Raw genomic sequence first — 24,337 nt, 5'->3', positions numbered from 1 at the left:
TTTTGATCGCTTTTTATTCCGATTTTTGGGACGCAGAATGAACAAAAACCAGCGTTTCATGAATTTCTTTTGGGTGTTGCGTTTACACCGTTCCGCTTGCGGTAAAATTGATAAAGCGGTTTTATTCTTTGGGTCAGTACGGTTACAGCGATACCTCATTTATGTCATTTTTTATGTTTTGACGCTTTTATGCAATAAAAACAATTTTATATAAAAAATAATTATTTTTGCATCGCTTTATTCTGTGAGCTATAACTTTTTTTATCTTTTCTCTGATGATGCTGTGTGACGGCTCGTTTTTTTGCGGGACAAGATGACGTTTTCAGTGGTACCATGCACGTCTTTTTGATCGCGCGTTATTGCACTTGTTCGGCGGTATGATAATAAAACATTATTTTTTGCTTCGTTTTTTATTTTTATTTTTTAAGGGGTTTGCTAAAGGGGTTAACTAATGGGACAGTTTTATAGGGCAGGTTGTTATGGACGCGGCGATACCAAATATGTGTATTTTTATTGTTTTTGTTTTTTTTTAGTTCCAAAAATGAATTTATTAGGGAATATTTTTTTTTTTAATTTATTTAGCGATTTTTTTAAAATTATTTTTACTCTTTTTTTTATTTTTTTTTTTACTTTATTACATTGTCCCAGGGGGGACATCACTGTCCTGTGACAGATCGCTGATCTGTCACATCACAGATCACTGTGACAGATCGGCTGTTGTCCGTCTTCCAGCACATTGCTCCCGTGCCTATGCCGATGCCCTGTGTATGTGAAATAAAGTGATCTGATTCACATGAACGGTGAGTGTCATCCTGCTTTTTATCTTTGTCCACAACAAAATGTTCTGTTTTTTCAATATGGGATTGAGCACCCGTTCCAAGTGGGATTAAGGTGTTTTTTATTAATGTGAAAAATATATGTGCAGACATCCAGGGTATTTTTCCACACAACGGTGCCGGATATCTATTTTTTTAATTTGTGGACAATTATTATATTTATATTTTTTTATTTTTTATATTTTTTCATCTTTTTTTTTTACTTTGTTAGTAGACTTACCGTAAACGTTCGATTCGCCCATGCAATATACAACAATTCTGCTGCTTGTTGCAAAAATCTTGGCCTCCGAAGAACGCTAGCTATAGGCTGGCCTTCATAGGAGCATGGTCTTGATAGGGATGGGGATCTTGAGGGACGCTTGGCTATCACTTCACCCCCATTTGCACCCTGTGATTGTGTGGCGGGTGCGCCTATGAATGATTAGAACAGAGTGCATCCCAAGAGGCGCATTCTAAAGCTACCATTACACATAGCGATGCACCAGCCATCCCGACAACGATATGGATCGCTGGTGCATCGCTAAGTGGTCGCTAGTGAGCTGCCACACAGGCAGATCTCACCAGCGACATCGCAGGGGTCGGGGGTCGCTACTTACCTGTCAGACGCGTTGCTCGTTGTCACAGCAGGAAGCGCCGCAGGAAGCTGACGACGAGAAATGATCCAGGACATTCTCGCGAGACCAACGATAACCAGCGGGGGAGCCGGTTGGAGGTAAGTATCACATGTAGCGATATCGCTAGCAATATCGCTGCTACGTCACAAAATTGGTGACTTTACAGCGATATTGCTAGCGATATCGCAGTGTGTAACGGGGGGCTTTAGGGTATGTGCACACGGTCAGGAATGGCTCAGTATTTGTTCAAGATTTGACGCAGGTGAAATCTGTACCAAATCTGCATCTGAGGTTACTGGCAGGTCACTTGCATTTTTGATGTGTTTTTTCCATGCGTTTTTTGTGCATTTTTTCCATTTCATTGTATGCATTTTTTTGTCACATGAAATAAAGCTAATTGAATGGTGGTTTCTAGGAAGGAAAAAAAAAGTGTTTTCCTGTTTGCAGAAATATTGGGGGTATGTGCACACAGTCAGTAAATGCTGCGGATTGGACACTGCGTACATCTCCAGCTTTCAACCTGCAGGGTCCAGTTGTTACAGCAAGAAATCCCATGCCAACTATGCGTGCATCGGTGTCTGCTTCTTCCCTGTGGAGGCGCACATGTGGAGCGTCTTTCCAGACCGCAGCATGTCTATTTCTGTAGTGGAGACACTCAGACTCCGCTGCGTAAATTACCCATACATTTTCATTAGTTGCGGTATAACCTCATTATCCTCCTAGTCACATGCGTATTAAGTGCGGGAACATATCCTAAATGTCGCTGTCATTAATTGACAGCAGCATTTAGGATGTTAGGAGCCACGGGTAGAGTACCACCCCATGTACAGCTCTTTGAAGAGATGATGGCTGAATATCACAGTCATCCTCTGGTGACAAAGATGAAGGCTCAGTTCCTGTTAGGCGTCTGGTTTCTGCGTCTGCTCTGCAGGAATCCAGAGCCTCACATTCTGCGGTTTCCTGCTGTCTATCTACTGCAGAGAAGATTACTTTGCAGCAGACCGCACCAGAGACTAAGTTCCTCTGTGCTCCTACTGGTCATGCTCACGAGGCGACCTCCCATTGGAGATCGGGAGTCATGTGCCCAGGTCCTGCTCCAGATCTCATTGGTCCATCTCGGAGATCTGGAAGGTCCCGCACGGCTATAAAAAGCGCGCATGACCGTTCGGCCATGTGCTACTATAGACTTTTCAAGCTAAATGTGTGAATCATGACAGATGTATAACTCTGGTGACTGACTTATTTGAAACCCCTTCCCTCTGATATTACGCATGTGGATAGGGAATTAGTGCAGCAGTCAGCGCCAGTCAATGGCAAGCCTTAGGTCACTGTGCACACCGCACCTCTACTCTAGCGTCCGACATTGCGCCTGCTTCCTAGCTTTGTCGACTAGCGGCCGTGCCCTTCGCTGCGCTGCAGTTGCAGCCCTCCTTGGCGTCCGCAGTAGCGACGCCGCACACACGGTAGGTCTAGATGGACACAGCTCCTCTGCCTTGGGTCCTGCTCCTGTGACCAGATACCGTGTGTGCATTTCCTGTGGTCTGTGACACTAACAGGCTCAGCGTTTTCGTATGTTTATGTTGCGGTGCCTCTGTGTGTGAACAGTGCCCGCTTTGCGCACTTCGGCTGAAGTCTAACCCGTGCGCATATACCGCCATATTGCTCGTCTGTCATTATCTAGCAGCAGTGTAACACCTACTGCACGGTGGACCCCGAGCGGCGAACGTACTTTATTATTTATTTTTATTTAGTGCGTTCTGCCGTTCCTAAGCCCACATCAAAGTCAGGGAGCCATGTTATGATCTGTCATATGTCGTTAAGGGGTAGAGGCATAAAACGTTATAGCTCGAAATTTTCTATTTTTTCTATATTTTGTCATTTTTAATATTGCCAGAAGTAAATGCAAATCCTATTGACCTAAATTTACTACGATCTTGAAGACCAATGTGTCATGAATACGGATGAGTGGACCCGTTGAATTTCAGGTACCACAACTATATCCGAACGTGAACCATAACCCCATTGAAAACAATAGTGATCCGAACTTTTGGGCTGGAAAATTCTCGGTTTCCCCTGACTTCCCCCAGAACTCCGAAGCACTGGACACTAACTGACTTTTAAGTTCAGGTTCGCTCATTTCAAGTCATGAAAAAACATTGTCACAATGAGATATGGGTAAGCGTTACTGAGTTATTACCATGCCTAGCCAGGAAGGTGAAAATGAACTACAGCGGTCTAACCCACTAGTCTCTACTTTAAATTTTTGTACAGGGTTGTGGTTTTTTTTATAATTTTTTTGCTGTTTTTTTTCTGTTGGTTGTTGATATCTGATTTTATTTTGTATTAAATGCAGGACAATAATGTCGATGAATCTCAGGATACTAGTTTGCAGTCTGCCATAGTACTAATGGACGTCTCCTATCCTATAAAAGAAATAGTATCTTCAAATAATATTGATACATTAAATATCCAAGAAAAAAAACACAATGTGAATGACACAAGTGAAGATGGAGGTGCACACATTGTACGTGAAAAGTCCAGAAGCTTTATTGATGAGATTAATATTGAGGACCTACTAAAGATGTCAGGTGAAATGGTCAGTTTTACAGAATTAATAAACGACCTGTCATTTCTTGAAATGCCTGAAGATGACAATGGTGAGCTGAACTCTACGTTGTTGGCAGAAATTAATTCAATGCTGCCTTCACAGTCTTTACAGTCTGCAGGAGAGGGGTGCAGCATGGAGGGAGAACACCCAGACAGAGAAGGAAATACTGACTGCAGCAATAAACAGCAGCTTCCTGGCCCAGATGAAAGTGTTAAACATAAGAGAGAAGATTATGGTCTTTCTATACAAAAGACTGATAAGGTACTATTATACTGTATATTATAGCTATCTGGTCACATATCTTCAATATGGGTGCCAGGCAGTAAAGTATCCCTGTCTAGAAACATAACGGTACTTAAGATCCAATAATTAAAGAAAATCTCATCATTCCAGCTTGTCAAAGACCGCTGTTGTTGAATGTCTGGTGAATTAAATACTTCGGATGAAACAGAGTGCTGCAGTTTTCTTCATTTATTGGAGCTTTCTAATATTGCTAAAATATGATGTGACCAATTAAATACAATTTATATTAATATTAAGCCTTTAAGGACCAGGTAGTTTTTTCCTGCTCATCTTTTACTCCTACCTACAAGGTCCATAACTTTTAATTATTATGGCGATATGAAGGCTTGTATTTATGCTGGACGAGTTGTACTTTTGAGCGACACCATTTATTTTGCCATACAGTGTACTGAAAAACGTAAAGAAAAAAAATCCAAGTAGGATGAAACAGTGAAAGAAAAATGCAATTTTTGCTATTGTTTTTTGGATTTTGTTTTTACGGCTTTCATTGTGCAGTAAAAATTACTTGGAAACTTGATTGTCCAGGTCAGTCCGATGAAACGATAGCAAACTTGCATTTTTTTATTTTTTTTTTTATTTGTTTTTCTTTTTAAGTGATAAGAAAACATAATTTATAGTGAAAAAAATATTTTTGAATTTTGGTAAAAAATGTTTAGCTTTGTGTCGAAAAATATTCAGGATTGAGAGTCCTCAGTAGTTGATACCTTTTAATGGCTAACTGAAAAGATGGTAATACATTGCAAGCTTTCGAGACTACTCAGGTCTCTTTATCAGGCTAGACTAATACAAAATCTGAAGTCACATATTTATGCACAATACAGCCTAGAAAAAATGCAATAGATAAGACAAGTGACGTGAACACTTGTCTTATCTATTGCATTTTTTCTAGGCTGTATTGTGCATAAATATGTGACTTCAGATTTTGTATTAGTCTAGCCTGATAAAGAGACCTGAGTAGTCTCGAAAGCTTGCAATGTATTACCATCTTTTCAGTTAGCCATTAAAAGGTATCAACTACTGAGGACTCTCAATCCTGAATATTTTTCTATCTACTGGCTAACACGGTACAAAGATATACATCTTTCCTGTAGCTTTGTGTCAGCATTTTCTTATTGTAGCATTTTTATTTTTCTTGAAAGCGCTCTAAGCTGATGTTTTTATTGACTATATCAATTTTGTGTACATACTGTATTTTTATTTCTCATTAGTACATTTTTTTAGGAAGGTGAGGTGACTAAAACAACTCTGCAATTCTGGTTCTTTAAATTTTTTTACCCTTTACATCATTTACCGATTAGGTTAATTAATTCCACATTTTAATAGATCAGAGTTTCAGAGTTTAATGCATGTGACATTACCAAATATGTTTATTTTTTTATTCTTTTCTTGGGTTCAGCGAGCACTAAAATGCTTGGATTCTCGTTTCAAGTAACTTATATGATGGAAGTCAATGGGAAATCTGGAGCATTTTTATAGCAGACCCCACAAGGAGGTCTGGGGGGGGCAGTGAAATGTTAAAATGGATGGAAAAAGTGCTGACGTGGAAGGAGAACAGCATTTGGAGGACCCCTGGAAGCATCCTGTCTCCTAGATCGCTGCTGAGAACAATGGTATCACACTATTACTTCACTTTAAGGACGTACAATAAAACATTCAAAATCGACGATAAATTGCAGTTTGCAGGAATAAAAATGTTAAGAAACATTCTTTTCTGTATAATGACTTTTATATATGGAAAAATTTAAAAAGGATCTAAAAAAATATTAATTTTAATAAACCAAAATGTAAATCTTTATTAAAAAAATTGGAAATTTCAGTGTAATTTATGAAGGAAGCAACAACTGCCAAAAATTTGATGGAAGAGGGCCTTCAATACACCTGGTATTAGAGATAAAGGAGGGCCTCATACACATTCTGTTCAAATTGTCATGTAGTGGTTCTCCTAGACTCATAAAAGCTATGTACTAAGTGCAAAAGCTGCAAAAAATTAGAAGCAGGGTCATCCATATACCCTTTAAGGCACCAACTGTAGTACCTCATTCAAATATTGTGAACAAATTGTAGTTGTGTTACTCCTACACTAATAAAAAGTCATTCATACACCCTTCAAGGCACCAACTGGAGTGCCTCATAAAAATAAGAAAGTGTAGTTGTGGCACTTCAAAACTCATAAAGGCTTTGCATACAGTGCAAAGCCAGGAAAAAATTATAAGTAGGATCATCCAGGCATCCAAACACCCTTGAAAGCAACAACGAGTGGGCCTCATTCAAATATTGAAGATAAAAAACCCTTTATGTGCTGCTGTCATTTGGTGGTGTGGAAAAGTCAGGGCTAATCCAGGCTATGTTAAATTTGTATCAAAGTGAGCCTGTCAGCATTTTCTGTTGACAGGTGAAATTTTCTGTTATGATCTCCTGGCGACACTAAAAACATGCTTAGACAAGATGCTAATGTCAAGGCAGCACAGCACCTCCAAGGCATAGAATGACAGTACATGCCTGGTGTTCAGCTTTGAGACCCAATAGTTGAAGGTCGCATAGGAATTTGCTCAGTACGCTGGTTTTGTCGGCCAGGTATTGCTAGACCATCTTTAAAAACTTTCCCTCCTTGTCAAAAATACCTGGTCATCAGGTCATGGATGCTGGGGAGGGTAGGGTGTCATCAAATTGACCTTTGACAGTGTACCCCTGCCTCTGCTGTACCTGGTGTGTGTCTCTCTCACCTCTTGTCCTTGGTTGGGCAAGGAAGCTTGCCGCCTGCCGCTTGCATTGTCTGATGGGAAATTTTTCAAGATGTCATTTTAGAAGACCTCTCCACCTCTTGAAGGGGAGATGCAAGGTTCTCCTTGTAGCTTGGGTCTAGCAAGGTGAACAACCAGTACTCTTTTTTAGAAGCCTTTAGAAGGTTCAGCATCAGCACCAGTATAAACACGAGAGGACTCTGATTAGTTGAAGTGTGCACACATAGGCCTGGATGACTGCTTTCTCCCTCCAATCCAGCGCTGAGCCCGCATATTTTCCGGAACACGTCAGCTGATTTGATTCGCTGTCATGTGCCCCTAACGCGATCCACCTGCGGCTGTTAGGCCAGGTTCACATAGCGTTAATGCAGTCCGTTCAACGCATGCGTTAAAGGGACTGCGCTAACGCTAATCTTATATTCTGATCACGTTAGTGCAGATGCTCAATCTGCGCTAGCAGTGACGGACCCTCGATCGCTGCAGATCGCGTCCGAGGGTCCGTCACAGAATGACGGCACATCGCTAACGCATGCCGCTTATGACATGCGTTAGCGATGGGCTCGGTAATGGCAGCATTACCGGATGCGTTACATCACGTTAATGCCGCTTTGTAACGCAATCCGTTAAACAGACTGCATTAACGCTATGTGAACCTGGCCTTAACGTGAAATATCACTGTCAGTCTCTGACAGTGGCATTTAACATGATCGCGTCGGAAGTACATCACTAGCTCTGCCCAGTGGCGCCCGTTGCATGATCGCAAGGCGCCGATGTGTTGGCATGACAACAGGAGGACTGCAGAACATACCCCGTGATTGTCATTGCTGATCTGCTATGAGTGCCGCCCCATAGTTGAAGTTCATAGAAGATGAGCATGTTTGCTACACATAAAAGGGCTGAAGCACAAGCGATAGAAGTATCACAGGTTTAACCCCTTAGTGACAGGGCTAAATTTTTTAAATCTGACCAGCGTCACTTTATGTAGTAATAACTCTGGAGCACTTCAACATATCCCAGTGATTTTGAGACTGTTTTTTCCTGAAACATTATACTTTATGATAAGGGTACATTTAGGTCGATATGTTTTGAGTTTATTTTTAAAAATTACCAGAAATTTGACAAAACTGTAAAAAAAAATAGCAATTTTCAAACTTTGAAAGATTATCCCTTTAATGCAGATAGTCATACCACACAAAAACATTATTAACCCCTTTCTGTCATGTGACGTACTATCCCGTCCATGTGCCCTGGGACTTAATTCCCAGGGACGGGATAGTACGTCACAGCGATCAGCGGCGCCCACGCGGTGAGCGCTGCTGATCGCAGCCGGGTGTCAGCTGATTATCACAGCTGACACCCGGCACAATGTCCGACACGTTAACCCCTTGCACACCGCGGTGTACCGGGGGTTAAAGGGAATCATCGGCAGGGAGGGGGCTCCCTCCATGCTTCCCTGAGCCCCCCACAGCAGCGCAATGTGCAGCGCTGCTGCGGGGGGCTCCATCCCTGCAAGTCCCCGAATCCAAGATGGCGACGGGGACCTTCGAGGGCCTTCAGGGAGCTGGCTTCCTCATGCCTGCAAAGCGCAGGCAAGGAGGAAGCTTTGTGCAGTGCCTGTGACAGATCGCTGTCACAGGACAGTGATGTCCCACCTGGGACAATGTAATACAGTTAAAAAAAAAAAAAAAAGTATAAAAATAATTTTAAAAAAATCGCTAAATAAATTAAAAAAAAAAAAAATCCCTAATAAATTCATTTTTTGGAAATAAAAAACAAACAAACAAAAGTACACATATTTGGTATCACCGCGTCCGTAACGACCCGCCCTATAAAACTGTCCCATTAGTTAACCCCCTTAGCGAACCCCTTAAAAAATAAAAATAAAAAACAAAGCAAAAAATAATGATTTATTATCATACCGCCGAACAAAAAGTGCAATAGCGCGCGATCAAAAAGATGCATATAAATATCCATGGTACCGCTGAAAACGTCATCTTGTCCCGCAAAAAACAAGCTGCCATACAGCATCATCAGTGAAAAAATAAAAAAGTTATAGCACACAGAATAAAGCGATGCAAAAATAATTATTTTTTATATAAAATTGCTTTCATTGCATAAAAGCGCAAAAACATAAAAAAAGACCTAAATGAGGTATCGCTGTGACTGTACTGACCCGAAGAGTAAAAGGGCTTTATCAATTTTACTGCACACGGAACGGTGTAAACGCACCCCTCAAAAGAAATTCATGAAATGCTGGTTTTTGTTCATTCTCCGTCCCAAAAATCGGAATAAAAAGTGATCAAAAGATGTCACATGACCGAACATGATACCAATAAAAGCGTCAACTCTTCCCGCAAAAAATAAGACCTCACATGACTCAGTGGGTCAAAATATGGAAAAATTGTAGCTCTCAATATGTGGTGATGCAAAAACTATTTTTACAATAAAAAGCGTCTTTTAGCGTGTGGCAGCTGCCAAAAATAAAAACCGCCATAAATAGTAAATCAAACCCCCGTTATCACCCCCTTAGTTAGCGAAAAATAATAAAATAAAAAAAGTATTTATTTCCATTTTCCCATTAGGGTTAGGGCTAGGGTTAGGGCTGAGATTAGGGTTAGGGATGTGTTGGGGTTAGGGTTGGAGTTAGAATTGGGGGGTTTCCACTGTTTGGGCACATCAGGTGCTCTCCAAATGCAACATGGCGTCTGATCTCAATTCCAGGCAATTCTGCGTTGAAAAAGGTCAAATGGTGCTCCTTCCCTTCCAAGCTCTGCCATGCGCCCAAACAGTGTTTTACCCCCACATGTAGGGTATCAGCGTACTCAGGACAAATTGCAAAACAACTTTTGGGGTCCAATTTCTCCTGCTACCCTTAGGAAAAAAAAAAATTGGGGGCAAAAATATCATTTTTTGCGGAAAAAAATGATTTTTTTATTTTCACGCCCGGGCGTTATAAACTTCTGTGAAGCAATTGGGGGTTCAAAGTGCTCACCACACATCTAGATAAGTTCCGTGGTGGGGTCTAGTTTCCAAAATGGGGTCACTTGTGGGGAGTTTCAATAGTTTAGGTACATCAGAGGCTCTCCAAACGCACATGACACCCGCAGAACATTCCATCAAAGTCTGCATTCCAAAACATCACTACTTCCCTTCCGAGCCCCGACGTGTGCCCATACAGTAGTTTTCTCCCACATATGGGGTATCGGTGTACTCAAGAAAAATTGGACGACAACTTTTGGCGTCCAATTTCTCCTGGTACCCTTGGGAAAATAAAAAAATTGGTGACTAAAAGATCATGTTTTTTTTCAAAAAATACGATTTTGTTATTTTCACTCCCGGGCGTTATAAACTTCTGTGAAGCACTAGGGGGTTCAAAGTGCTCACCACACATCTAGATAAGTTCCTTGGGGGTCTAGTTTCCAAAATGGTGTAATTTGTGGGGGTTTTCACTGTTTTGGTACATCAGGGGCTTTCCAAACGCGACATGTTGTCCGATCTCAATTCCAGCCAAAAACGTCAAATGGCGCTGCTTCCCTTCCGAGCTCTGCCATGCGCCCAAATAGTGGTTTACCCCTACATGTGGGGTATCAGCGTACTCAGGACAAATTGCACAATAATTTTTAGGGTCCTGTTACCCTTGGAAAAATAAGAATTGAAGGTGAAAAGATCATTTTTGTGGAAAAAATATGATTTTTTAATTGTACGGCTGTACGTTATAAACTTCTGTGAAGCCCTTGTGGGTTCAAAGTTCTCACCACACATCTAGATAAGTTCCTTGGGGGGTCTAGTTTCCAAAATGGTGTCATTTGTGGGGGGTTTCCACTGTTTTGGTACATCAGGGGTTTTCCAATCGCGACATGGTGTCCGATCTCAATTCCAGCCAAAAAGGTCAAGTGGCGCTGCTTCTAAGCTCTGCCATGCGCCCATATAGTTGTTTACACCCACTTATGGGGTATCAGCGTACTCAGGACAAATTGCACAATAACTTTTAGGGTCCTGTTACCCTTGGGAAAATAAAAATTGGGGGTGAAAAGATCATTTTTGTGGAAAAATATGATTTTTTAATTGTACCGCTGTACGTTATAAACTTCTGTGAAGCCCTTGTTGGTTCAAATTTCTCATCACATATCTAGATAAGTTCCTTGGGGGGTCTAGTTTCCAAAATGGGGTCACTTCTGGGGGTTTCCACTGCTTAGGTACATCAGGGGCTCTCCAAACGTGACATGGCGTCCGATCTGAATTCCAGCCAATTTTGCATTGAAAAAGTCAAATGGCGTTCCTTCCCTTCTAAGCTTTGCCATGCGCCGAAACAGTGGTCCCCCCCCCCACATATCAGGTATCAGCATACTCAGGACAAACTGCACAATAACTTTTGCAGTCCAATTTCTCCTGTTACCCTTGGTAAAATAAAAAAAATTGAACCTGAAGTATTTTTTTTGTGAAAAAAAGTTAAATTTTCATTTTTTTTTTAAATATTCAAAAAATTCCTGTGAAGCACCTGAAGGGTTAATAAACTTCTTGAATGTGGTTTTGAGCACCTTGAGGGGTGCAGGTTTTAGAATGGTGTCACTTTTGGGTATTTTCTATCATATAGACCCCTCAAAGTGGCTTCAAATGTGATGTGGTCCGTAAAAATAAAATGGTGTTGCAAAAATGAGAAATCGCTGGTCAACTTTTAACCCTTATAACTTCCTAAGAAAAAAAAATTTGGGTTCCAAAATTGTGCTGATGTAAAGTAAACATGTGGGAAATGTTACTTATTAAGTTTTTTGTGTGCCGTATCTCTGTGATTTAAGGGCATAAAAATTCAAAGTAGGAAAATTGCGAAATTTTCAAAATTTTCGCCAAATTTCCATTTTTTCACAAATAAACGCAAGTTATATGAATTAAATGTTACCACTAGCATGAAGTACAATATGTCACAAGAAAACAGTGTCAGAATCGCCGGGATCCATGAGTTATTACCTCATAAAGGGACAGTGGTCAGAATTGTAAAAATTGGCCCAGTCATGAACGTGCAAACCACCCTTGGTGGTTAAGGGGTTAAATAACATTTTCCTCATGTCCGCTTTATATACACCATTTGTAAAATGTTATTTAATTTTCCTTTTTCCAAGGAAATTTACAAAATATTTTTTTTTAGGTGACCTATCCAGGTTTGAAGTGACTTTGGGGGTCCTATATATTAGAGACCCCCCCAAAAGAGATACCATTTTAAAAACAGCACCCCTCCATAAATTGAAAAATGCTGTAAGGTAGTTTATTAACCCTTTAGGTGCTTTTCAGGAGTTAAAGCTAAGTGACATAACAGGAATGAAAAAATGTGTTTTTACGACCTAACAGCTGGCAGACTCTAAGGGTCTGTGCACACGTTGCGGATTTTGGTATGGATCCGCAGCAGATTTGGCCCTGCGGATCCGCAGCAGATTCTCCTGCGTTGTACAGTATCATTATATCCTATGTTAAATAAAACGTGCTGTGCACATGCTGTGGAAAAATCCGCAGCAGAAACGCTGCGGGTTCATTTCCGCAGCATGTCAATTCTTTGTGCGCATTCTGCAGCGTTTTATACCTGCTCCATTATAGGAATCCGCAGGTGTAAAAACGCAGGTGAAATCCACACAAAATCTGCAGAAAATCCGCAGGACATCTGCACTAAATCCGTAGGTAAAACGCAGGTCATTTTACCTACGTATTCAGGCTATGTGCACACGTAGTTTTCGGTGTTGCGGATTTGTCCCCGCGGATTTGGGAAAATACGCAGGTCAAAATACCTGCGGATTAGCCTGCGGTTTAGCCCTGCAATTTCACACCTCACAATGGTGAAGGTGTGAAACCACAGCGGAATCCGCACAAAGAATTGACATGCTGTGGATTGTAACCCGCAGCAAATCCGCGCAGAAAAATCCGCAGCATGTGCACAGCGTTTTTGGTTTTACCATTGCAAAGAATGGTACTGTACAATGCAGCAGAAACTGCTGCGGACCCGCAGGGCCAGAAACGCTGTGGATCCGCAGCAGAATCCGCACTGTGTGCACATAGCCTTAGCAAAATCCACGCGCAAAAATCCGCAGCACTATCCGCGACGTGTGCACATACCCTTAAGCCGCTATTTGGCCATGAATTGCCATGGCAAACATCAAAACTACACAATCATGATCTCAGGGTGCTGATGGGGATAAACAGGGAGCCCCCACACTCTGTTAACCATTTATAAGATGTAGTCACTATTGACAGCAGCATCTAAGGGGTTAAACAGATATGGACGGTGCAAGCACTGATCTTGGTCTAATGCAGCAAGTTGTCTGCTATAGTGTACAGCCGACAGCTGCTGGATTGTCACCTGTATGGGGATGTTATTCTCTCATATCTCAGGCCAGTTAAAAGACGTATTGGCTGTCATTTAGGGGTTAAGTCTCCTAATGAGACTATTGAAGAAGGTAAAAAGTGTAAAAAAAATTTATAAAAATGTTAAAGTTCAAATCAACCCCCTTTTGCCCCATTCAAAATATATAGTATACAGTGTATATTTTTTTTTTTTTAAAAAAAGCAAAAACATATTTGGTATTGTAGCTTTCCGAAACTACCGATCTATCCAAAAATAAAAGCAATTAATCTGATCGTTAAATGGTGTAACGAGAAAAAAATTAAAAACTCCAGAATTACGTTTGTTTTTGGTCGCTGCAACATTGCAATAAAATGCAATAACAGTAAACCCTCTCCCAGCCCCAGATCCTGAAAAATGGGGACGCTACGGGTCTCGGAAAATGGTGCCATTTTTTAGTTAACTTTTTTTTTTTCACCACTAAGGCCTCTTTCACACATCAGGTTTTCGCCGTCAGGCGCGATCCGGCGCTTTTGACAGAAACCGGATCCGGCGAAATGCAATGCCGGATCCGTTTTCCCCCCATTGACTTGCATTTGCGCCGGATCGCGCCGGATGGCCATGCGTTTCATCCGGTTTTCGCCGGATCCGGCAATGTGTCGCGATCCGGCGTCTGGAAAAAACGGTGACTGTAACGTTTTTTGTCTCCGTCGAAAAAGCCGGACACGCCGGATCCGGCGCGTCCGGCTTTTTCACACAACGAAAGCCTATGAGCGCCGCAATGCGCCGGATCCGGCGACAGCCGGATCCGTCGGCCGGATCCGGTTTTTTGGTCTGAGCATGCTCAGTAGCTCTGCCCACAAGACATATATAAAAGCAAGACAGTGGGACCCACAGCCACACCCAACATGCCACCCAAGACAGCAACCAGGCGCAGGAGAAGGCAGGAGACCACTGCAGCACCATCCGCACCACCACCACCCCAAATGGAGCAGCAAATAGAACATGCTGAGTAGGGGAGGCCAGCAGCAGATGAGAGACGGTAATTATCAAATCCCCCATTCCTCCAAACTAGGGCTATTGAATATCAAGATATTCATTGGCCCTTTGTTTCTCTTTATTCAACAGCCGCCCAAGAGATGCAGCAGCAGCAGCAGCAGCAGCACTGGCTTCACTGGCAGCAGCTGTAACACCACCCACAGCCATGGAGTCTGGCCAGCAAGAGGACAGCACATCTTCTGGGAGCCCTCCCTCGCATCGTCAGCGTTTGACGGTAAGTTTTTATTTCCAAAATCCATCTTCTCTGTAATATATGTCTATTCATTGCCTTTTATTTCAAAACAGGAATCACAAGATGAAGAGGAGCTCCCAGAAGAAGAAGGAAGGGGTGGACAGACACTTGGAGTGGGCTCACAATTCGTAAGTTTTTTGCATCAAACGCAGAAACACAACATCACACTACACACAACACATAGAAAACAATGTTCTGCAGACCACACACAGCAAACAAATGCCTACATCCAAAGACATAACTTTTTTTGTTTTCTTCTCTAGTCTTCCCAATCTGGTGCTCGGCCAAGAGGTCCTCGCAGTGCCTCCCAGGGTCGTCGGCGACAGCAACGCGGCGGTCACCAGCGTGTAAGTATAAATATTTTTGCTTTGTTTTTTTGCACTTTTTATTTCATTTCTTTTGTGGAGGCTAATTATGTTATTTTTGTCTTTTTCTTTAACAGCCTTCACAGCGTGCTCCCGACTCTGACGGTGAGGATGGAGGGATTGATGTGGACCGCCTCATCGATCTCGTCAGAGAAAGGGAGCCGCTCTGGAATATGGCTGACCGCCGCCACGCTGACCTGATTGTTACCCGACGACTCTGGGAGGAAATCTGTTCTCTCCTTGTGGGCCGCTGGGAGGACCTCGAAGCTCGGGCCCAGATTAAAGAGCGTAAGTATATACAGTACCGGTTGCTTGATGTAAACCAGTGTTTCCCGAACTCCAGTCCTCGTGGTCCCCACGGATCATGTGTTCAGGATTTCTATTTACTATAGAAATCATGAAAACATGACCCCTGGGGACCATGAGGACTGGAGTTTGGGAAACACTGATGTTGTATACTAACCACTCCTTTCTTGTTTCAGGGAACAGAATTGTGAATCGGTGGCGGTCTGTGAGGGATCGTTTCAAGAAGGAGTTCAATAAAGAGATGCGGGCCCCGAGTGGATCTGGAGGACGCAGGAGCAAGTACAAGTACGCAGAAGCCCTGTCGTTCCTCCGGGAAACAATGGTCACCAGAAGGTAAATATTACACACCACATGTGAAAAAAAATGTTATATTTAAAAATTTTTTTCAGCCAGGGCCATACCATGTCAGTATTTTAATTGTTTTTTTTTCTCTTTATTCCACAGCACGGTGAGCAGCACTCGGGAGCCGGCACGATTGGACCCTTCTGAGGCGATCCCTGAGGAGACCGGCACCGAGGGACACTTCGACCGCCCCGGTACATCTGCACCTTCCCAGCCTTCCCACACATTCGACCCATCTGTCCCATCCACCAGCACAGGAGCATCGTGGCCGCCTACATTACATGAAGCTGCTGGTGAGGAGATCGCTTTCCCTTTACCCCACCCTTCTGCCCCTGCCACCTCTAGTACACCTGCGGGTACTGGGCGGCAGCGGCAGAGGGGTCAGGAAAAGACTTATGCGCCAGAGTTCTTGCATCTGAATGCATCTTTCCAGAACTGTCTAAAAGTCTTGTCAGAGCAAATATCCGCAGGCTATCAGCAGATCAACTCCAGCATTCTGGAGGTGAAGACACTTCTGCAAACCATGCATTCAGAAGCAAGATCTTCGCCAAACCACACCTTTTTCAGGTCTGTTGTGGAGCGCATGGAAACGCTCTCTCCTGCCCAGCAGATGCATGTAATGCATTCATGCCACGCTGCTCTCCAGCAAGTTACCTCCCAACCTCCTCCCACCACCACAGTAGTTCCTCCACCTGCACCCCCTCCAGCCACTTTCCATCCTCCCCCTCCTATTACATCTACACCCCCTCCAGCCACTTTCCATCCTCCCCCTCCTATTACATCTACACTCCCTCCAGCCACTTTCCATCCTCCCCCTCCTATTACATACCATCCACCTCCAGCCACTTTCCATCCTCCCCCTCCTATTACATACCATCCACCTCCCCAGCACCATCCACCTCCCCAGCACCATCCACCTCCCCAGCACCATCCACCTCCCCAGCACCAGCAACCTCCCCAGCACCAGCAACCTCCCCAGCACCAGCAACCTCACCAGTACCAGCAACCTCCACAGTACCTGCAAACTCCCCAGTACCAGCAACCTCCCCAGTACCAGACATCTCCCCACTTCCAGCAACCTGCCCCGTACCAGACATCTCCCCACTTCCAGCAACCTGCCCCGTACCAGACATCTCCCCACTTCCAGCAACCTGCCCCGTACCAAACTCCTTCCCCATACAACTTGCCATCAACATCATCTGCTCCTACAGTCCCTGCCCAACCCTCCACTCCACCACCCACCACCTCTTCTGCTTCCCACATGTCCACCCATTCTGTAGTTTTTTCCACACCTTCACCTATAACTGTTCCTTCCCCACCACAATCCCAGTCCTCTCTCCACACTCCCAGTGTCGAAGTGTCCCGCAGCCCCTACAGCAGTATTTCCACCACACACTACACAGAATTATAATGTGTGTATTTAAATAAAAATGACCAGTTTTATGGTTTCAGTTTTATAGTTTCAAAGTTTTATTAAACAAGTTTATTAAAATTTTAAAAAAGTTTACTAAAAAAAACATTTTTCAATAAAAGTTAAATTATTTTACACTGGTTGTCTGTCATTTCTTTCTGCGGCGAAAAAGGTTAAATACAGGGTATTTAAAAGGTGAAATGGTATTCAAAACTAGGTATATAACTGTGGGTAAATTTTAGCTTTTTGCCACAGTTGTGTTCCTGGTTGTGTTTGAAGCAAAGTATTTCACCTAAAAAGTTGTGTTTATTGTTGGTGATTTCCTAACAATGTACACAACTTTTGTTAAAAGGTGAAATACTTTGCATAAAACACAACCAGGTACACACCTGTGGCCTAAAGCTAAAAATAGAGACCATGACAAGATAGCCAACTTTGGTTGGCAAAGGTATATACTGTTGGTCCAGAAGGTACACAAGTTTGGTTAGGGCACAAATCTTTCACACTCTGTCATCCTGCCAGTGTACTCTGCCTTGAGGTGACATAAAGTATAGTGCAAAATTGTCCCTCATTACTGAAACCGTCACAGAACTTCTAGTGGTAATGTCATGGTAATCTTGCAAGGTGGTTTCTTCAGAGGTGTCCTCAATGGAAATGGGTTCCTTGCAGATAACAAAATTGTGGAGTACCACGCACGCTTTGATCACCTCGTCCACAGTTTCTGTCTTGAGGTTGATCGCAGTCAATAGGACCCGCCATTTGGCTGTCAGAATACCAAAGGTACATTCAACCATTCTTCTTGCTCTTGTGAGGCGGTAATTAAAAATGCGTTTTGGTCTTGTCAATCCTCTGCTAGAGTACGGTTTCAAAAGGTGTTCTGACAGCTGGAAGGCTTCATCCCCTACACAGACAAATGGCATAGGTGGACCAGATATTTGCGGCAGCGGTCTAGGTGGTGGGAACTGGAAGGTGTTTCCATACAGTTTACGCCCCATGGCAGACAGTTTGAAAACTTGAGAGTCATTGGAGCGGCCATAGGCCCCAATATCAACCGCAATAAATTTGTATTCCGCGTCAGCGATGGCCATGAGGACAATTGAAAAATATTTCTTGTAATTGAAATATTCCGATCCCGATCCAGCTGGCTTTACAATGCGGATATGTTTCCCGTCCACAGCGCCCAAGCAGTTTGGAAACTGACATATCTGTTGAAACTTGTCAGCAATTTCAATCCACCTCTCTGTTGTGGGCTCTGGTAAAAACTCTTCAGCTAAGGAGTCCCACAGTGCACGGCATGTGTACTTCACAATTCCAGATATGGTGGAAATCCCGAGTCTGTACTGGAAATGCAGTGACGAAAGGGATTCTCCAGTTGCAAGAAATCTGTGGGGAATTAAAAAACAATAAATTAGTTTTAAATCACAGCATTACATACCAAAACTGACCTATAACACTTGGAGATACAAATTACCACCAACAAGATTGCAGTGAAAGTGTGCTCTGATGCGATCATATCCAATAAATGTGGCTTACCTTAAAGTCACCATCAGACGCTCTGCGGGTGAAACAGAGAAGCGGCAATAGGTGTCCGCTTTTCTTATGAGGTGTGCAATGCGCTCCACCAAGTAATCAAAATTCTCCATTTTCATCCTAACATATCCAAAAAATTTATCCGGGTTTCGTCGAAGGTCCATGCATAGTGTAGAATAGACCCCACGCGTCATTCTCTTGGCTGTGATGGGGTGGATCCACAAACGTTGTCTACGATGCCTGATGCGCTGCTGTCTCGCTCTCTCCTTCTCCAGAACAATCACCCTCAAACGATTCGCCTCCGCTGTAAAATCCGCCAAATTCTTCAAAATATTTCCAATCACAACATCCATCTTCGCCAGTAACTTGCTCTTCTCTCCAACCTGCACTTTCTCCTCTACAACCTGTCAAAGAAGGGCTGTAGGAACACGCTATATATAGTTTTCCAGTAGCCAATCCCGTTCGGAAGGCCACAAGGGTCAATTTTAAAAACCGGATCCGGCGTAATCCGTCGAAAAAACGGATAGAAAAACGGATGAACCGGATGAGACGGATCCGGTTTTGTCTGTCCAGAAAAAGACGGATCCGGCAGAAAACCGGATCCGTCACATCCGGTTTTCAGAAACATTTGCCGGATCCGGCGTTCCGGCACGACGCCGGATCGCGCCTGACGCCGAAAACCTGATGTGTGAAAGTAGCCTAAAATAAAAACAGAACCTATTCATGTTTGGTATCTACAAACTCATAATGACCTGGAGAATTACAATAGGTGGTCAGTTTTAGCACTTAGTAAACATGGTAAAATAAATAAACATTGTGAAATTGCACTTACTTGGCATTTCCCCAGCACTTGGATTTTCTTTCCTGTTTTCCAGTACATTATGTGGTAAAATCAGTGGTGTTCAAATGTACATCTCGTCTTGCAAAAAACAAGCCCTCATACAGCCATATTGACGGAAAAATAAAAAAGTTATGGCTCTGGGGAGTGAAAAATGAAAGCGAAAAATGGCCCTTGGTGAAGCGGTTAACCATTAAAGGGAATCTATCACCAGGTTTTTGCTACCTCATATGAGAGAAACATAATGTAGGAAAAGAGACTCTGAATCTATCTATGTTTACTGGCTGCAGCAGTTGTGACACAAAGTTTTCAGCATTTGGCAGAACTGAGAAAGCTGACCCTGCCCGCACTAGGCTCACTATGCACATTTTCTATTAACAATGAGCTGTTTATCAGAGGTGGGGGTGTGGTCAGACCAGGTCTCACATGAGCTGTAGTCCAACAGTGATCATGACCTGCTGATGAAACCTTCATTGTAAGTAAACATCAGCACAAAAAAAATTCGACACATCGTTGAAATCTGTGTTTCAGTTGCTGTCTCATGCTGTCTTCAGATTAAATGGCAAAAATCTGCTGACAGGTTCCCTATAAACATGAGACAACCTCATTAAGTTTACAGCTAAAAAATATAGTTAAGTGTTGAAGTTGGGGGCGTGGCCTGGAGTGAAACGTGAGCAGACGTGTGTGGGTACAGCTCCTGCAGAGTATCTAGTCAGATCATACCTTGTGACACCCAGTGGCATTTCTCTGCCTCCCTGCTGTGAGGCTTAGAGTGCAGTGATATCCCAGGATTGCACGGAATCTATCGGCAGTGCTGATGACATGCAGAAAAAGCTCCAGGAAAAACACCGGGAACCCGAACAGAAAGGCCCAAGATGGAGCCCATGCCACCAGAGGGCTGGAGGTGGAGGAGGAGTCGGCACAGGGAGAGTCTTGGAGGATGGACGCTGTAAGCAAGCTGCAGCGATTTGCCAGGAACACAGGGGAGCCTCGGAGCCAGGCAGGAGATGGAGATGGGGGACACACGCACTCTCTGCATAGATATGAGAGAGGAGATGAAGGAGCAAGTATGGGGGAGGAAGAGGTTGATGAAAGTGAAAAGGAGAGACGGAGTGGCTCACAGGAGGGAGACACAGGACGTGGTGAGATGACTGTTGGGCTGCTGCGGGGGAAGGCAGGTGAACTGATACCGCCAGAGGAGCCGACCCTAAAGGATGTTTTTCGCGCCATTATACACTGTGACTCCTCCATTCTCAGTATGGCGACTCAGCTGGGCGGTATCCAGGCCGACCTGTCCAAATTGCAGCACACTTTACATGTGGTGAAAGAAAGGGTGGGAGAAGTAAAGAAAAGGGTCAGTTTTGCGGAGGACTATATAATAAGAGCCGAGAAGGAGAGTAACTAAATGGCAGTGGCTCTAACCACTGTACAAGCTAAAGTGGATGATCTAGAAAACAGATCCCGATGCAACAACCTGAGGCTGATCGGTGTACTAGAAAAAGTTGAGGGTAACACCCCTATGGAGTTTATTGAGAAGTGGATACTGGATAAATTGGGTGCCGATAAATTGTCCCGATTCTTTGATATCGAATGAGCCCATAGGGTCCCCATGCGTCCCGTCCCCCCTGGACATCCACCGCGGACTGTAAATACTTCATTATTGGGACAGAGATACTATTTTGAAGCTTGCTAGGGATCTCCCTGATCTTGTAATCAACGGCTCTGCAGTCTCCATCTTTCCAGATTATTCAATTGAAGTACAGAAACAGAGAGCTAAGTTTATTAGTATCAAGAAGAGGTTGCCGGAAATTGGTGTTATAAATTCCATGTTATATCTGAGTAATTTGCAGATTGTGGCTGCGGATAAAGTCCATTTTTTCTCTGAGGCCAAAGATGCACTCAGGTGGCTGGACTGCAATGAGAAACAACTGCGGATGGAGAAGGCAAAGGATTCTGTGGACTGAGGGTCTCATGACCTGTGTGTCTGTTCTGTCATCTGGTGTCCCCGGTGGTTTTATGGGGATCTCTGTGGAGAGTTAATGGTTTAATTTTTGTTCACAAGGTCAAATCATCATGGACCCCTGCATTCAGGGAGCCGATTTGGGACTCGATATGGAGATTAAGAATGGTTTTGGATAATATACCCCAATTTTTCCATCACAGGAAAAGATGTTTTGATTTTTCTGTTTTGCTATTCTTTGTGGGTTAATTTTTTGGGGGATGGGGATTATGGGAAATGTTTACGTCACACTTCCTATTCAGGCTGTATACATGCTGATACACATATTGTATTATATGCAAGTTTGAATTGTAATGGTACATGATATCAAAATTTTGAGCTGGAATGTTAGAGGCCTGGCAACGGATGTTGAAAAACAGGCAGTTTTTCAATTCCTGCGCGAAGCAAAGTCAGCTATGGTCTTTTTGCAGGAGACCCACTTGGTCCCTGAAAGGTCTTATTTACTGAATGGGCACTGGATACAAGAAAGCTACCATGCTACGTATTCTACATATTCAAGGGGAGTCAGTATTTTGATATGTAGGGGTTTGAAAAGCTTACTTCACTTATTGATTCTGAGGGGTGATATGTGTGTTTACGCTGTAAACTCAATAATAGGCCTATGTTTCTTTTATCTGTATACATTCTGCCGCCATATAATACCAAGCTGTTTCTGAAGATACTAGAAATTATTGCAATATTCCCTGGGATCCCATGTCTGGTGATGGGGGACTTTAACAATGTATCTGATTCTCCCAGACAGAGGCAGGGGGGAAGACATAAAGCAGGAGGGCAACAATACTCCTTTCGGGGCGTTATTAAGGGAGACATCTATGACTGACTTGTGGAGGATTCGTAACCCTGGGGTGCGTAAATTCTCGTGTTTCTCAACAACTTTCTCCTTAATGTCAAGGATTGGTTTGGAGCTGGGGGATGAGCGGATGCTGAGCCTTGTGACGGACGTGGGCTATCTGACCAGAACGGTGTCTGACCACTCCCCAATGTATGTGTTGCTTGGTGACCAAGGTCAAATGATCAATAGTAGACCTATCGATTAAACCCCTTCTGGTTACAGTTTATTGATAAAGGAAATGACTTGGGGAGGGAGCTTCGGGAGTACTTTAAGACCTATAGGGGTACGGCACATGAGGGGATTGTTTGGAAAGCTATGAAAGCTTTTTTTAGGGGGCTGTGTATTAAAGAGATATCTAAGATCCAAACAAGCAGCACTAAGCAGAAGGATCAGCTGGCATTCCGGGAGTTGGAGGAGGCAGAAGAGGCATTAATTCATGACCAATCCACTCGGGCACAAGAGAGGTTAAAAAAGGCTCAGGCCAGAGTTAATGCACTGTCATTGCGGGCAGCTGAGCGGAAAAAGATGTTCCGTACTATGCAATATTTTGAGGAGGGAGAGAGAGCTGGCCATCTTTTGGCTCTAGTGGCTGCTGCACAAAGAGACAGTGCTTACATAATTGACTTAAAGGGGGAGGATGGAAAGGAAGTCACGGATACTTGGGGTTTGCTGGAGGTGATGGCGGACTTCTATACTAATTTATATGGGTCACAGGTGCAGCCAACGGATACTGAGATTGATGAAGTTTTGGTTAGAGCTGGGCTTCCAAAATTGTCTATGGAGTCCCAAAATTTTTTAGATGAATCATGATACAGGAAAGATGTATATCTTTGTACCGTGTTAGCCAGTAGATAGAAAAATATTCAGGATTCTCCCTCTCCCATATTGATAGTTCTGCTTCACGTCACTTGTCTTATCTATTGCATTTTTTCTAGGCTGTATTGTGCATAAATATGTGACTTCAGATTTTGTATTAGTCTAGCCTGATGAAGAGACCTGAGTAGTCTCGAAAGCTTGCAATGTGTTACCATCTTTTCAGTTAGCCATTAAAAGGTATCAACTACTGAGGACTCTCAATCCTGAATATTTTTCTTAGATGAATCATTTGATTTAGAGGAACTGGAGTTGGCACTCGCCTCCATGGCTAATGATAGGGCTCCAGGGGTAGATGGTTTGTCGGGGAAAATGTTTAAAAAATATAAGGAATTTTTCTTGCCTGTTTTGTTGGAATATATAAGGCAGGGGTAGAGAGGGGTGAACTCCCGTGGTCCATGCGAGAAGCGATCATTGTTGTGCTTCCCAAAAAGGGTAGAGATCCCACCGCAAAGGCTTCATATCGCCCGATCTCATTATTGACAGCAGATGTAAAATTGTTGGCAAAGATGATGGCTAATCGTCTTAGTAAAGTCATAACATCTATAATACACCAGGATCAGGTGGGGTTCATGCCGAACAAATCCACACTGACGAATCTGAGGAGACTATTTATTAATATGCAGGTGGAGGCGGACAATGTAGGGCATAGAGCGATCCTGTCATAAGACACGGCCAAAGCATTTGATAGCGTAGAGTGGAGGTACTTGTGGGCTACAATGCGCTATATGGGCTTTGGGGAAGTATTTATTAAGTGGGTTCAATTGCTGTATACTGCTCCAAAGGCCAGAGTGCGAGTTAATAATCAGTTGTCTGAAGAATTTTCCTTATTTAGGGGTACGAGGCAGGGGTGCCACCTGTCTCCCCTCCTGTTTGCCATAGCAATTGAGCCACTGGAGGCAATAATAAGACGGGAGCAAAATATTGTGGGATTCCAATATGGAATACACGAGGAAAAGGTGGCACACTATGCCGACGACATTCTGTTGTTTTTTGGTGATATGGGGGATTCTATGAGGGCAGTGAGATACGTATTAATTTGGATAAATCGGTGCTGCTGCCGCTGGACCGCGGGACCCCTGTTGAAAGAGATTGTTTAACT

At 43.3% G+C, this 24,337-nt stretch overlaps 1 protein-coding gene across 1 annotated transcript in view; it reads left to right on the top strand.

Annotated features, from left to right (window-relative positions):
* The window catches only part of LOC141097057 (uncharacterized), a 154,953-nt gene extending 131,781 nt beyond the window's left edge, over positions 1 to 23,172 (top strand). The window contains exons 8-9 of the mRNA XM_073584014.1: positions 3,804 to 4,319; positions 22,585 to 23,172. Of these exons, the coding sequence (XP_073440115.1) occupies positions 3,804 to 4,319; positions 22,585 to 23,172 (1,104 nt within the window). The remainder of the gene's footprint in view (positions 1 to 3,803; positions 4,320 to 22,584) is intronic.
* The last annotated feature ends 1,165 nt before the right edge of the window (positions 23,173 to 24,337 follow it).

This window comes from Dendrobates tinctorius, unplaced genomic scaffold (assembly GCF_039654945.1).
Source record: "Dendrobates tinctorius isolate UK_male_01 unplaced genomic scaffold, ASM3965494v1 ptg000083l, whole genome shotgun sequence".
In the NCBI taxonomy this organism is placed as follows: Eukaryota; Metazoa; Chordata; class Amphibia; order Anura; family Dendrobatidae; genus Dendrobates; species Dendrobates tinctorius.
The sequence above is the reverse complement of the archived record's forward strand: the minus strand, read 5'-3'. Positions and strand labels throughout refer to the sequence as shown.